The 14240-nt window shown below is 35.9% G+C and overlaps 1 protein-coding gene across 2 annotated transcripts; it reads left to right on the top strand.

Annotated features, from left to right (window-relative positions):
* Positions 1-425: 425 nt before the first annotated feature.
* LOC110682832 (probable glycosyltransferase At3g07620) lies at positions 426-5826 on the top strand. 2 transcript variants are annotated; one of them, XM_021859181.1, is made up of 5 exons: positions 426-658; positions 2699-3456; positions 3542-3666; positions 3936-4284; positions 4942-5826. In XM_021859181.1, the coding sequence occupies exons 2-5, from the start codon at positions 2827-2829 to the stop codon at positions 5608-5610; spliced, it is 1773 nt and encodes a 590-aa protein (XP_021714873.1). In that variant the 5' UTR covers positions 426-658; positions 2699-2826; the 3' UTR covers positions 5611-5826. The 2 variants fall into 2 exon arrangements, with proteins under 2 accessions (XP_021714873.1, XP_021714870.1); XM_021859178.1 differs by having other exon boundaries at positions 426-665.
* Positions 5827-14240: the final 8414 nt, after the last annotated feature.

The following is a 14240-nucleotide window of genomic DNA, read 5'->3' as shown; positions in this document are numbered from 1 at the left end:
CATTTAACTCATTTGTAGTAATATGTACACAATACATGTATTGTCCGTAACTCTGTAAGTCATATATAGATCCATTGCACAATACTATATTAAACGTTGAATCCATACCGACCTTTAACAAACATGCTCGAGTTCACCACACGAAACATACCTCTCATCACAAGATCACACTTGAACCCACTAAGCCAGGCCACGACCCATCCACACCTCATTCAAATGGCTAACATTTTCAAACCAAGGAACAAAGCATCACGCGTTGGCTACCCTCTCGTGGGCAAATCAAATCTCCTTTCCTTAGACACAAAAGTTTTAGTCATTATGAAATGTCAGATTCCAATTATTAATAAAAATAAAAAATACCATAGATTAAAAAATTTAACACTCAAATACTTCGTACTGGTATAATATAAAGTTAAATCATGGACCAACCTTTGGCTTTGCCCCAAAACCCCAAACTAGTTAAAGTCAGCTTAACACTCTTCTTTGGCTGCTAACACTCCAATTTGGAAAATTCTACACCTTTTTCTCTCTCCAAATTTCATTACTGTACATGAAATTCTCTCAAACTTTCTCTATCACTTTCTTACCTTAAAAATTCAGATCAAAATTCCTCTGTTTTCCTCTGTTTTTCTTTGATTCTTGCTCAAGATTATACTGGGTACGTGGTACGTCTTAAGTCTTCTTGTCTTTTCTTTTGTTAATTTCTTACATGCATTTTGTCATTTTATTAATGAATATTTTCTTGTATTTTTGTTCTTTAATTTTTCTATTTTATACTTTTTGAGTATCTGGATTTCTTGTTGAATTCATACATATTGTCATATTCTGTGAATTTTGATCAATGGATTGCTTTTTCGGGATTTAATTTCTGGGTTTGTACTCTTTATTGTTAATATATGGTCTAAAAACTTAATATTATCTTAAATTTAATTGCATGGTGGATCTCAAAATCTATACAAATACCAAGTACAGTAATAAATTACTGTGTTTGCTTCAACTGTAAGGTAGAATAAGGAAAGGACATTTGAGGATATTTCATAGTACTGTATTATTATGCTCTGCTCTTTTGTCTTTTTTTTTTTCCTTTTACTTGTTCCCTCTTTATCTTTTCTTTTTCTTTAATTTTTTTTTTTTAATTTTTAATTTTTTAATTTTAAGTAAAGTGATTGAAAAGTTTAATCTCAAGTTTATTGATTTGGTAGTTACTACTTACTAAAATTCTCATAGACTACATTATTTACATGTAATTAATTGGTTTATCTCCTTCATTGCAGCAATTTTGGTCATGTTTATTTTCTCTTTAATTTCAATTAATTATTTTGACATTTAAGATTTGGTAGGTAGAATTGTTTTATTTTTTTTATTTTTTCAATGTTTGGGACAACTGGAATTTTATATGCATGTAAGGTGCAACACATAATTCATTTATATCTCAAGATAATACGGAGTATCCATTATTACTATTAATAAAGTATAAAAGAGTATTCATTGATTAATTATTGGTTAATGAGTATGAGTACATGTTTAATTATTAGGTAGTGGAGTACAAGAAAGTAGAAAGTAGATTTCCACTTGCGTGTTTTTTGTTTTTTAAATAAATCTTATTCTATTATACTTCGTATTGATTCTGTTCATAGTGTTCAACCAACCAATATATTTAATAATGTGCATAATCTAAAATTGGTAGCTCCTTAATTTCTCATACTCCCTTAATTATCTTCCATTAGGTAGTAGTGTGCCAGTGTAGTGCCACATTATAAGATTTATGAATCCCCATGTCCCTATATAGAATACGCACTTGAATTTAGTACGTAGATTAAGTGCTTGTTTGGTTAGCATAAGATTGCATGAGAAGTGGAAGTTCCATGGAATGAGAACATTGTCAAGTTGTTTGGTTAACATAAACGTACACTTTTTTTATTTTTTGAATAAAACATAAACGTACAAGGGCATTATGTGAAGTTTTGAATTTAGCACGGAGATTAAGTGCTTGTTTGGTTAGCATAAGATAGCATGGGAATTAGAAGTGGAACAATGTCAAGCTGTTTGGTTAGCATTAAAACGCGGGAAGGGCTTTATGTGAAGTTCTACTTACCTGGCCTCAAAGTGTAGGAAGCCCCTAGGTAAATGGAGCTTACCTAAGTTAGTCCTTCTTGGGTAAGTGGAAATAATTGTGTGAATGTTTACTTCCTACTCTCAGTCAAACAACTTAACTAATGATTGGAATTAAACCTACTTCATAATGCAACTTCATGGGAGGTATAATATAAATAATATGTTCAACCAAACGATCACCAAGAAAGTTAAAGAAAGATTGGGTGTGGACGATTGAGGATATTTTATGTAGAAGGCAAGTATGAATTTATTTTGAGACTAAGGGAGTATGTTAAAACAAAGTATAACTTTTTACTGCTTAAGAGTTTCTGCTGATGTTTCATTTGATTATGTTATTTTCAATCAGAGTGTACAATTGTAATGGTTTTTTTTTTTTTTTTTTTTAAACTTCTGCGCTCTTTTTGGGGTCTTATCTTCTTGATTGGAGTGACATGATTCTTCTTGCTTGGATGTACCAATGAAAACAATTGATCAATGACCCCCACCCTTCATCCATCCTCGGACATTCATCAACACATATGTACGTACGTGTACATAATAACCAAGTTTTCCAATGCCTGACTTGTCAATATGGTTTTTTCAGATACTTAGCAACATCATGAGCTCCTCATTCTTAAAGAAAGCGAAGGAATTTTGTGTGGAACACCAGTTCTGAAATTTTCTGGTACATTTCTGTGGTAGATTCTTGCCTGAGCTTCAGCTCAATATAATATGGGAGCTGATTTGCTAAAAGCCTTTCCAGTGGAAACTAGAAGATTGCTTTGGCTAATTGGTTTGGTGTTTATAACTGTTATATTGTTCCAGTTTATTGAATTTCCAAAGGGTAGTGCTTTATGGTCCCTATTTTCTCGGGGTGAAGTCCCCGTGCCAAAAGACCTTAGCCTCGTTGGTGAGAACTCTACATCCTTATCAAGCAACTTGAGTTCACCTAGCGTTACAGATACAAGCATTATATCTGAAGACAGGAACAATTCTTTGGTGGGACTTGATGAAGGCCGAAATGGTTCTCTCACCTTGGAGGAGGATCCTGAACCTGGCAATATTACTGAGCTTAATTCTTCATCCATTGACACTAGGAAAGAAGAAATTGCATTGCCACCGGAGGATAATGGGAATCTTAGTTTGGCCCCAATAGAACCTTCAGTTGCACCATTAAGTTTACCACATAATGTACCTCCTAATTTAAGTATGGAATTAAGCACTCCGCCGCCACTGCTACCGCCACCTCTAGTTCATGTTTCAGAAAAGAAGCCTAAGTCCAAAATATATGAAAAGGATGTCCTTACATTGTCAGACATGAGTGAGGAGTTGATCCAAAATTATTTGTCACCTCCTACTATGGTATGTATGATTATCTGAATTCATACATTGTCCGCATAAGTATATTTCATTGTGTTAATTAATTTTGATTTCCTAATATTTTTAGGTACCGCGATGGTCATCAAAAGTAGATAAGGATTTAGTACTTGCAAAACAACTGATTGAGAATGCACCTCCCTTGAACGATGGACTCTATGCTCCCTTATATCGTAATGCAAGCATGTTTAAGAGGTAATGCACTAATGCCTATATTCAGCCTTTTTTTATACTCTCATTAGCCATGCATAAATCAAGCTTAACAGCACATTTGGGATTGAATTCTTGAAGCTTGGATCACGAATTGTATATTACTCTTGCGACTTAACCATTATGCTAAGTTTTTGTTTAATTACAACCATCACGCGCACACATATTGATCTTTAATGATCTTGGAATGCAAAATTTATCACTAACAATGATAACTATTCATTATTTGCTACTATGTTATGACATTTCAACAGGAGCTACGAGTTAATGGAGCAGATGCTTAAAGTCTACATCTATAAGGAAGGTGACAGGAGAATATTCCACAGGCCACCACTTGAGGGAATATATGCTTCCGAAGGATGGTTTATGAAACAGATGGAATCAAACCAGCATTATGTTACCAAAAGACCCAGAGAAGCACACCTCTTTTACCTTCCTTTCAGTTCTCGGCAGTTGGAGGAGGCTTTGTATGTGCCCAATTCACATAGCCATAAAAACCTTATACAGCATTTAAGGGACTATGTGAGTATGATATCCACAAAGTACCCCTATTGGAACAGAACTGAGGGTGCAGATCACTTCTTTGTTGCTTGCCATGATTGGGTATGCTTCCTTATCAATTATTATCTTAAGTTTTATGACTAAAATTTCGAAAGAACATACCTTGTATGTTTCTTCTCGAGTCAGTTTACTTCTTATAGAGTCTGCTTTACTTTGGAAATGTTGTGCTAACTGCCAAGTGCCAATTCAAAGGGAAAATGTAGGGCATGCATCCTGAGATTGATTGACCCTAAATTGGCTTACAATTCATTGGTTCACTTGTTTTGGAATTCTAGTTTTTGGCCTTTAGAGAGTCCTAAAGGTGTATCCTGTGCTTTCCCGACTTAAAACACCACAGCATCTCAAATCCACTACTAGCTAGTCAGCTTAGAACTACTTGTGACAATGAAAGTTTCCATGCAACTTGTATTCTTAGATCGGAAATAATAGTCACATACACTAGTTTAGGACGGTGTAAAAAAAAAAAAAAAAAAAAAAAAACCCACATATTTAAAACAGAAATAGGTTATGATTTGATTTCCAAACATACATTTATGTTGATAAGAATTAGACAATATTAGCACGGGGATTTTATAGAAACCACGGTGAATCTTGATTAGAACTGATTAGAATTTTTTATTTTTTTACTTATATTGTTACTCTACTAAGTGTGGTCATATATGAGTGTTGATCTGATCAGTTCATTGTTTTCCCTCACAGGCTCCATCTGAAACAAAGCGAATAATGGCTAATTGCATTCGAGCTTTATGCAATGCTGATGTCAAAGAAGGATTCAAATTTGGCAAGGATGTATCCCTCCCGGAAACATATGTACGAAAAGCACGAAATCCCTTAAGAGACATAGGAGGAAAACCTCCTTCCAAGAGAAAAACCTTAGCTTTCTATGCTGGAAATATGCACGGTTATCTCCGGCCACTTCTCTTACAATCTTGGGGAAACAATATTGATCCCGGCATGAAAATATTCGGTAGCATGCCACGTTCTAAGGACAATAGAAACTACATCAACTACATGAAAACTAGCAAGTATTGTATCTGTCCTAGAGGATACGAAGTCAATAGCCCACGAGTTGTCGAGGCCATTTTCTATGAATGTGTCCCGGTGATCATATCAGATAACTTCGTTCCTCCATTTTTCGAGACATTGAACTGGGAATCATTTGCTGTGTTTGTGGCCGAGAAAGATATACCAAATTTGAAGAACATCCTTCTTTCAATACCAGAAAAGACATTTTTTCGAATGCATATGAGGGTTAAAAAGGTACAGCAGCATTTCTTGTGGCATCCTAAACCTCTTAAGTATGATTTGTTTCATATGATTCTTCACTCAATTTGGTATAACAGAGTTTTTCAATTTAGACCTAAATGATTTATTTTTGTTAATAGGTATGGAAAGTCTCCAACATTAGTTTGTTGTTTGTATTGTTTTTGTAATGTTTTTGGTAGAGGTTGCTAATTCTTTATTTATTTGTTCAATTTATGTATATAATTTGTGTTAGGAGCAAGGAACTTTGTAGTTGTAAACTTGAAATAATCGAGTTCATTGATAGTATAGTATAGTACTCCAGATGCTATCATAGTATCACATTGTTGAGCCTTTTGATTTTGATGGACAAATTGACAAACTCGACTAATGAATGTTTTGAGTCTTTGGTGAATAAAGGGTTCAAGCAAAGTTCGTTCCGGAGTAGGAACTTGGATGCGGAGTAGCATTCTTTAAAAAGCCTCGTGCAAATCTCACGTTCTAGTTTTAATTGTGAGCACTCAATAATATAAAGTCGGAAAGGAACTCAATGACTTATGTTAAAGACTACTGGAATAAAAGTTAGTTTTAAAAGATAATTTCTTAAAGAAAAGATAATTTGTAAAAGTTTTAATAAAGATAATTATCGAAGATAATTATCTAGTTGTTTTAATAAATAATAAATTTATCTTTTCAAATAAAATCTTTTTAAACAAACTTTTGATAATCTTTTAAATAAATATTTGATAAAGTTAGCAAGTGGTTTTTCTGTGAGAAAATCTTTTATACGGCTAATGGTTATCAAGTTGTTAGGATAGTGGTTTAATTAGATAAGGCTAGGAAACCTCTTCATGATCACAATCTGTCAAGATAACTCCACAAGTTGTTAGTGGGTTGTTGACATGTGGACGTGATTATGGTGGAGGTTAATGACTAAGCCTTCTCTATAAATACTCATGCAAACTATCTCAGAAAAACATAACTCTTGAGCATAAAAATTCCAGTAGCCATCTAATAACATAAAGAGAGTTATTTTCCTTCATATATTCTTGAGTGCAATAGGTATTTGTAATCACAGATTGTATTCAAGTACTTAGGGGTTGGGATTGTGAGTTTGTAAAGTGAGGTCAAGGAAGCTTCGTTGCTGAAGTCTTCTGTGAGAGTTGGGAACAAGTTCCTAATTTGTGGAACTTGTTAACGGGTTTGAATCTTCACTTGTAAAGAGTTTGATTACTTAGTGGAAATTTAGAAAAGCCTATATCTTCTCTCGTCACTATTTCATTTAGTTAAATTCCGCAAAAAGTTTTTAGATTTCACCTCAAATACAATTCACCCCCCCTCTTGTATTAGCCAGTTAGACTTTCAGTTGGTATCAGAGCAGGAACTCAGAACACGCAGGCAACCCTGTTGAGTAAGTTCCTGGAAAATGGCTTACACAGAGGAAAAGGAATTCGGGAGTACATCCATTCAAAGGCCTCCATACTTCAACGGCAAATTTTATCCTTATTGGAAGGATAAGATGGAAATCTTTATCCAAGCAGAGAATTATCAGGTATGGCGAATTATACAAGTAGGAGATTACGAAATTACGAAAACGAATGCTAATAATGAGGTAATCCCTAAACCTATGGATGAGTATGAAAAAACTGATTTTGAAAAACTTGAAATGAATGCTACTGCCAAAAAGTTTTTAATTTGGGGACTTGGACCCGATGAACATACTCGTGTCAAAGGGTGCAAGTCCGCAAAGGAAATTTGGGATCTTCTGGAAGTTACACATGAAGGAACGTCAGATGTTAAACGTTCCAAAATAGACATTCTTTTGTCTCAGTATGAGCGCTTTGAAATGGGAAACAAAGAATCCATTAAAGACATGTTTACTCGATTTAAAGGTATTACTAACGAACTAACGTGTCTTGGCAAGATAATTCCTATAGATGAGCAGGTCAGAAAAGTCTTAAGAAGTCTTCCAGACAATGACAGATGGAGAGCAAAGGTTGCAGCGGTGCAGGAATCAAAAGACTTCACCAAGTTTAATCTGGAACATCTTGCGGGTTCCCTCATTACTCACGAGATCCAGTCGAACAATCGGACTCAGGAGACTGTCAAAAGTCAAGGGCTAGCATTAAGAGCTAATGAAGAATCCGAAGAGAAGTCTGACATCGATGAAGAAGAAGCTGCAATGTTGGTGAGAAGGCTGAAAAAATTCTACCGTAACAACAAGTTTTTAGACAAGAAGAAAGGATACAGTAAAAGAAATCAGGAACCCAAAGCCAAGTCTTCTTGTCACAAATGTGGAAGCACCAACCACTTCATCAAAGAGTGTCCATTATGGGAATCTGAGAAAGGCAAGGGAAAAGAAGCTGATCAAAGCAGAAATTCCAAGCCTAACTTTTCTAAAACAAATTTCAGGAAAGCAATGATTTCCACGTGGGAGAATCAAGTTCCGAAGAAGAGGAACAGGAACACACAGACGATGAAGTAGCCAATCTCTGTCTAATGGCAAAGCATGATGATGAGGTAGTCATTCAACCTAATTATTTGAAATCTCTCTCAAAGGATAAATTAATCTCTTTATTGTTAGAAACCTTAGATGAATATAAAGAATTATGTGCAAAACTAAGGCAAGCCGAAAAGGCAACTGGAATTTGTAGAGATCATGTTAAGTATCTGAATAGCTTAAGAAATGATGTTCAAGGCAGATTCTTTGAATTGTTAGATAAAAATATTATGCTAAAAGAATCCCTTGAAAGAGTCAAGAGTGAGAATATCATGCTGAATATTGAATTGACTCAATATAAAATGTTGTGTACTAACATTGATTCTTGCAGGTCTACTGAAGTTCCTTTAATCATGTTTAATAATGAACTAGAGCATGTTAAGAAAGAGATAAAGGAAACCAATGATAAAAATGAGAAACTAGAAAAGGACCTAGAAATTGCAAGAAAAAATACAGCAAGCACGGGTGTTCCCAAGTGGGTAAAGGAAGCTCAGACAAAAAGAACAGAAGGTCTAGGCTATGTTCATAAGAAGAAGTCCACTGGAAAGAAAAAGAAATATGTGAACTTACCTAGTGAGACCGTTTGTTCTTTCTGTGGTAAAAAGGAACATCGCAGTGAAGAATGTACTAAGAAAGCAAATCTGTACAATAAGAATGTGAATTATGTTTGGCAGAAGAAATCTGATTTAAATGTGTCAACACAGGAACCCATGAATGAAAGGGTTCCTACTACTAACTCTTAATTTCTTTTGCAGGTCGAAGTGAGGGGGAACAACCAGTGGTACCTCGATAGCGGTTGTTCTAAGCACATGACAGGAGATGAATCCAGATTTCTCTCACTGACGGCCTATACAGGGGGAACAGTGACCTTTGGAGACAATAAGAAAGGCAACATTGTTGCTGTTGGCAAAGTAGGAAGGTCAAGTTCCCATGCAATTGACAATGTATTTTTAGTCGAGGGTTTGAAGCATAATCTACTCAGTATTTCTCAGTTTTGTGATAAAGGAAACTTTGTAAGCTTTTCTTCTGAAAAATGCAAAATCATCAACAATAACACTGGTAAAATCGTTTTGGAAGGAACTCGTAAAGGGAACACATATACCGTGGACCTTAACAAAGTTCCAAAATACAATCTATCTTGTTTAAGTGTTATTGAGGATGATCCACTTCTATGGCATAAACGTTTTGGACATGCTAGTCTTTCATTGCTTGACAAATTAAGGTCAAAGGACTTGGTAATCGGATTACCTTCTATCAAATTCCTAAATGACAAAATTTGTGAAGCCTGCATCAAAGGAAAGCATGTTCGATCATCATTTAAATCAAAGAAAATGGTAAGCACCACAAAACCATTGGAACTCATTCATATGGATTTGTGTGGCCCCGTTAGAATTCAAAGTAGAAGTGGAAAAAGATATGTCTTAGTTCTTGTGGATGATTATTCTAGATTTACATGGGTCATATTCTTACATAGTAAAGATGAAACTTTTGATATGTTTATGACTTTCTTGAAAAAGACACAAAAATCAATAGGTAATCAACTTATTCATATGAGAACTGACCATGGTACGGAATTCGAAAATTCCAAGTTTGATGAATTTTGCAGAGAACAGGGAATAAGTCACAATTTCTCAGCGCCAAGAACACCACAACAAAATGGTGTGGTTGAGAGGAAGAACCGAACATTGGAAGACATGGCAAGAACAATGCTAATAGCAAGTGGGCTTCCAAGAAATTTTTGGGCAGAAGCCGTCAACACAGCATGCTATATCGTCAACCGAGCCATGCTCAGACCAATGTTGGACAAGACACCTTATGAACTGTTAAAAGGGAGAAAACCTAATATTGCTCATTTAAGAGCTTTTGGATGCAAATGTTTTGTTCACAATAATGATAAAAGAAATCTTGGAAAATTTGATGAAAGGAGTGATGAAGCAGTCTTTTTAGGATATGCATCTAATAGTAAAGCTTATAGAGTTTACAATAAGAGGACTATGTGTGTAGAAGAAAGTATACATGTGATTTTTGATGAAACTAATAATTATGGTTGTATACAGGAATATGAAGATGGAGATTTTGAAATTGGTCTCACTCGTTCAACAGACCAAGATGAAGAATTAATTCCCAGAAAGCAGCATGTTCGAATTACTGAAAATACTAATAAGGAACCTACTGAAGTTCCAAATAATACTGAAGCCTCTGATCAAAATACAGAAGAAACAGAAAATACAGAAGGCGAAGCAAATGCAGAAGCAGAACACCATGAAGAAATGGAAGAAAGAGCAACTCAAAATAACACTTTTATACCAGCTCAATCATTCCAACCAAAGCCATGGAAACATCAAAGGTCACACCCCCTGGATAAAATTATAAGTGACCTAAGCAAGGGAACTCAGACGAGATCCCAACTGAGAAACTTCTGTGCATTCAACGCCTTCTTATCAACACTGGAACCTCGAAATCACAAAGAAGCCTTGGAAGATGCTGATTGGATTGTTGCCATGCAAGAGGAATTAAATGAATTCGAAAGAAACAAAGTGTGGCACCTTGAACCCAAACCAACAAATCAAAAGGTTATTGGTCTCAAATGGGTATACAGGAATAAGCTAGATGAACATGGCACAATTGTAAGGAACAAGGCAAGATTAGTTGTTAAAGGCTACAATCAGCAGGAAGGTATCGATTTTGAGGAGACTTTTGCTCCTGTAGCTAGATTAGAAGCAATTCGTATTTTAATTGCATTTGCTGCATTTATGGGTTTTAAACTTTATCAAATGGACGTCAAATGTGCTTTTTTAAATGGTTTTTTAAAGGAAGACGTCTATGTTGAACAACCACCTGGATTTGAGGATCCAAACTTTCCTAACCATATTTTTAAACTTGATAAAGCACTGTATGGATTAAAACAAGCTCCAAGAGCATGGTATGAAAGACTTTCAAAATTCCTTTTACAAAATGATTTTAAAAGAGGAAAAGTTGACAAAACTTTGTTCTTAAAATCAAAAGGAACTCATTTATTAATTGTACAAATTTATGTTGATGATATTATTTTTGGTGCAACTAATGAATCCTTGTGCAAGTACTTTGCTGATTTAATGAGCAGTGAGTTTGAGATGAGCATGATGGGGGAACTCAACTTCTTCCTTGGGCTCCAAATTAAGCAAACTAACGAAGGAATAATGATCCATCAGCAGAAATATGTGAAGGAGTTATTAAAAAAATACGGTATGGAAAGCACAAAGATAAACCACACTCCCATGGGAACAACCACAAGGTTGGACCAAGACCCCAAGGGAACTCGTGTGGATCAAACAAAATACAGAGGTATGATTGGTTCCTTGTTATATTTAACTGCCAGCAGACCTGACATTTCGTTTAGTGTAGGTCTTTGTGCTAGATTTCAATCGGATCCAAAGGAATCGCATCTAACAGCCGTCAAAAGAATTCTACGATACTTGAAAGGGACGGAAGACTTGTGTCTGTTTTATCCAAAAAGTGACTCGTTTGACCTAAAAGGATATGCTGATGCTGACTATGCAGGAGATTTGGTCAATCGTAAAAGCACATCAGGTATAGTCCAATTCTTAGGCTCTTGCATGGTTTCTTGGAGTTCCAAGAAACAAAACACTGTTGCTCTATCCACTGCCGAAGCAGAATATGTGGCTGCTGCTGCATGTTGCTCTCAATTGCTATGGATAAAACAACAGTTGCGTGACTATGGCATTATTTTAGAGTGCGTTCCTATTCATTGTGATAACACAAGTGCCATTTGCATTTCTAAAGATCCAGTACAACACTCTAAAGTTAAGCATATACATATAAGGCATCACTTTTTGAAAGATAATGTTGAAAAGGGCTTAATTAAGCTAGATTTTATTTCTACTGAATTTCAAATTGCTGACATTTTAACTAAGCCTTTAAGCAGAGACAAGTTTGAAAAGATGCGTGTGGAATTGGGGATGCTACGGCTCAAGTGATTTTTGTTTGGAACCCCTAAGGTAAAATCGGATGTAACTAACAATGCTACGCTCAATCTTGTGTGAATAACACAGCTGAAATTACCCAGGGGAAAGATTTGTGAAGTATTGAAAAGTCACTTATACATACTTTTAAATATGTTAAAAGTATTGAGCCATGTTGTTTCAAGTTCCTTTTTCATCATTCTTTACTCTCTGTATCATGATCACGTAAATTATCATCATAATTTACAATCAATCTGCTCTCATTTATCTTTTTCGTTTTTTTTTTTATTTTTCTTCTTGTTATTTTCTTTCTTATCTTTTATTTCTATCTTATTTTTTATTCTTATCTTTTTCCTTCCTTATTTTTTCATGATGAATTTTTCTATTCCTCATAGAATTCAAAAATACAAAAAGATCTTATTTGCTACGTAAGATAAGAAGCATGTATATCAACTTCTTAACTTACGATTTTATTTTATCAACATTGAATTAGATGAGTGCAATTATTTCACCAAATTAAATCCTACTACCTCTAAAACTACCCCACTACCTCACAGTTTAAACCGTCACTTTTCTTTCTCACTCCTCCCCATTAAACTCTTTTTCTTCTTTTCACTCCACCTTCACCTATCAAATCAATTAAATTCCCCATACACTCCCATAACCGGCCTCACTCTCTCTCCTTCCTATTCACACTATTCATCTTCTCCTTCCCTTCATTTTATCTTCAACACCATGAAAACCAACCGAAACACCACCCCAAAAACCCGATCACCACCATTCAAACCCTCCTCAAACACGGGGTCTCCACAACCGGTGCCAATTGCGGTGGTGCATCCATCTGCTCAGCCAAAGAGGAAGGCTAAGGCTGTGAAGGGCGGCGACAGGAAACGGCGCGCAACCACCAAATTCCCATCATGGAATTACACTCTCGGATATCACATCAACTATGATTGGTGTGTGGCGAGTAAGTTCACTGAATTTACTTCTTTAATTGATTATCAAAAATGGACTCACTTGTTCCAGAATTGTTCTCATTACCCTGTTTATCCTAAATTTATTTATGAGTTCAAAAATACCTTTCAATGTGATAATGGTGTGTGCTCGGCCGTAGTTAATGATATTCCAATTTCGTTTGATGCCAATTATCTTGGAAATCTATTTCAAGTTCCTGTTAAAGGCTATTGTTCTTATTTAAAGCACAAACAATCTGTAAACATTGGCCATAATGATGAATGCAAAATCCTTCAATTTATTGGAGGAAATCCGAAAGTGAAAACTACTCACCATCATGCCCTAACACCCCTTCATAAGCTACTGTTTACCTTCACCTGGAAGGGTATAGTACCCCGTTTACAAAAACGGAGTACCGTATCACTCTTGGATGCCTCCCTCATATTCTGTCTTGCATGCAAAATACAGATTAATTTCCCTGCTCTAATGATTGAACACTTGAATTTTTATGCTCAAAAGACCACAATTCCATATGGCTCTTTCCTTACTGTGTTGTTCAAATCTTTTGGTATTGATGTTGAATGTGAATCCCCAACATATCTCAAACCCGATAATATCCTCTCTGAACAATCATTACTTAGACTGAGTCTTAGGCTTACAAATGGCAAAGTATGTTTTGTGCCTCGGAAAGGAGGGGAGAAAAAGAAAGGGAAAGGGAAAGAAGCTAAGGAAGAATGTGATGCAAGCAGTGACCAGGGTAGTGAGGAGGCTAGTGAGGGTGCTACCACCTCCAGTGATTCTGAGGGAGATAAGGAAGAAGAAAAAGTTCTAACGGAGAGAAAAACAAAGAAAAAATACTTGAGGGAGATGTGCAAGGAGAAAAACAGGAAGATTCTGAGGGGGAACATATGGAAGTTTCTGAGGGGGAAGCTCGACAATCTGACTTACATGAGGGGCAGGGAACTGATCAAAGTGAGAGGGAACATACCACAGACTCTGAGAGCACAGCTGGACCACCTGTCATTCCTGTGTTTACAGGGGGCCTTAGAAGGAGTAAGAGGAATGTGGTCAAGCCTGCCCTTTCTACTACACACCCTGTGACTGTAGAAACCATCAGCTCCTCAGACAAATCTGATTCCACCTTCAAACCTACCCAAGTTCCCTCTTCCACTGAACCCTCTTCTATTCCTGTCTCACCTACTAGGCAGCCTTCTCATTCACCTTCTCCTCCTCCATTTCAGCCTACTGGCTTTGCTGCTTTCTCTGGAACTCGTGTGTTTGTTTATGATTTTCAACAGGTTCAAGCAGATATGGAGAAGTTGACTACTCTGGTGAGCAAG

Source organism: Chenopodium quinoa, unplaced genomic scaffold, assembly GCF_001683475.1.
Source record: "Chenopodium quinoa cultivar QQ74 unplaced genomic scaffold, ASM168347v1, whole genome shotgun sequence".
NCBI classification, from domain to species: Eukaryota; Viridiplantae; Streptophyta; class Magnoliopsida; order Caryophyllales; family Amaranthaceae; genus Chenopodium; species Chenopodium quinoa.
Note: the sequence above shows the minus strand (reverse complement) of the source record. Positions and strands in the feature narration are given on the sequence as shown.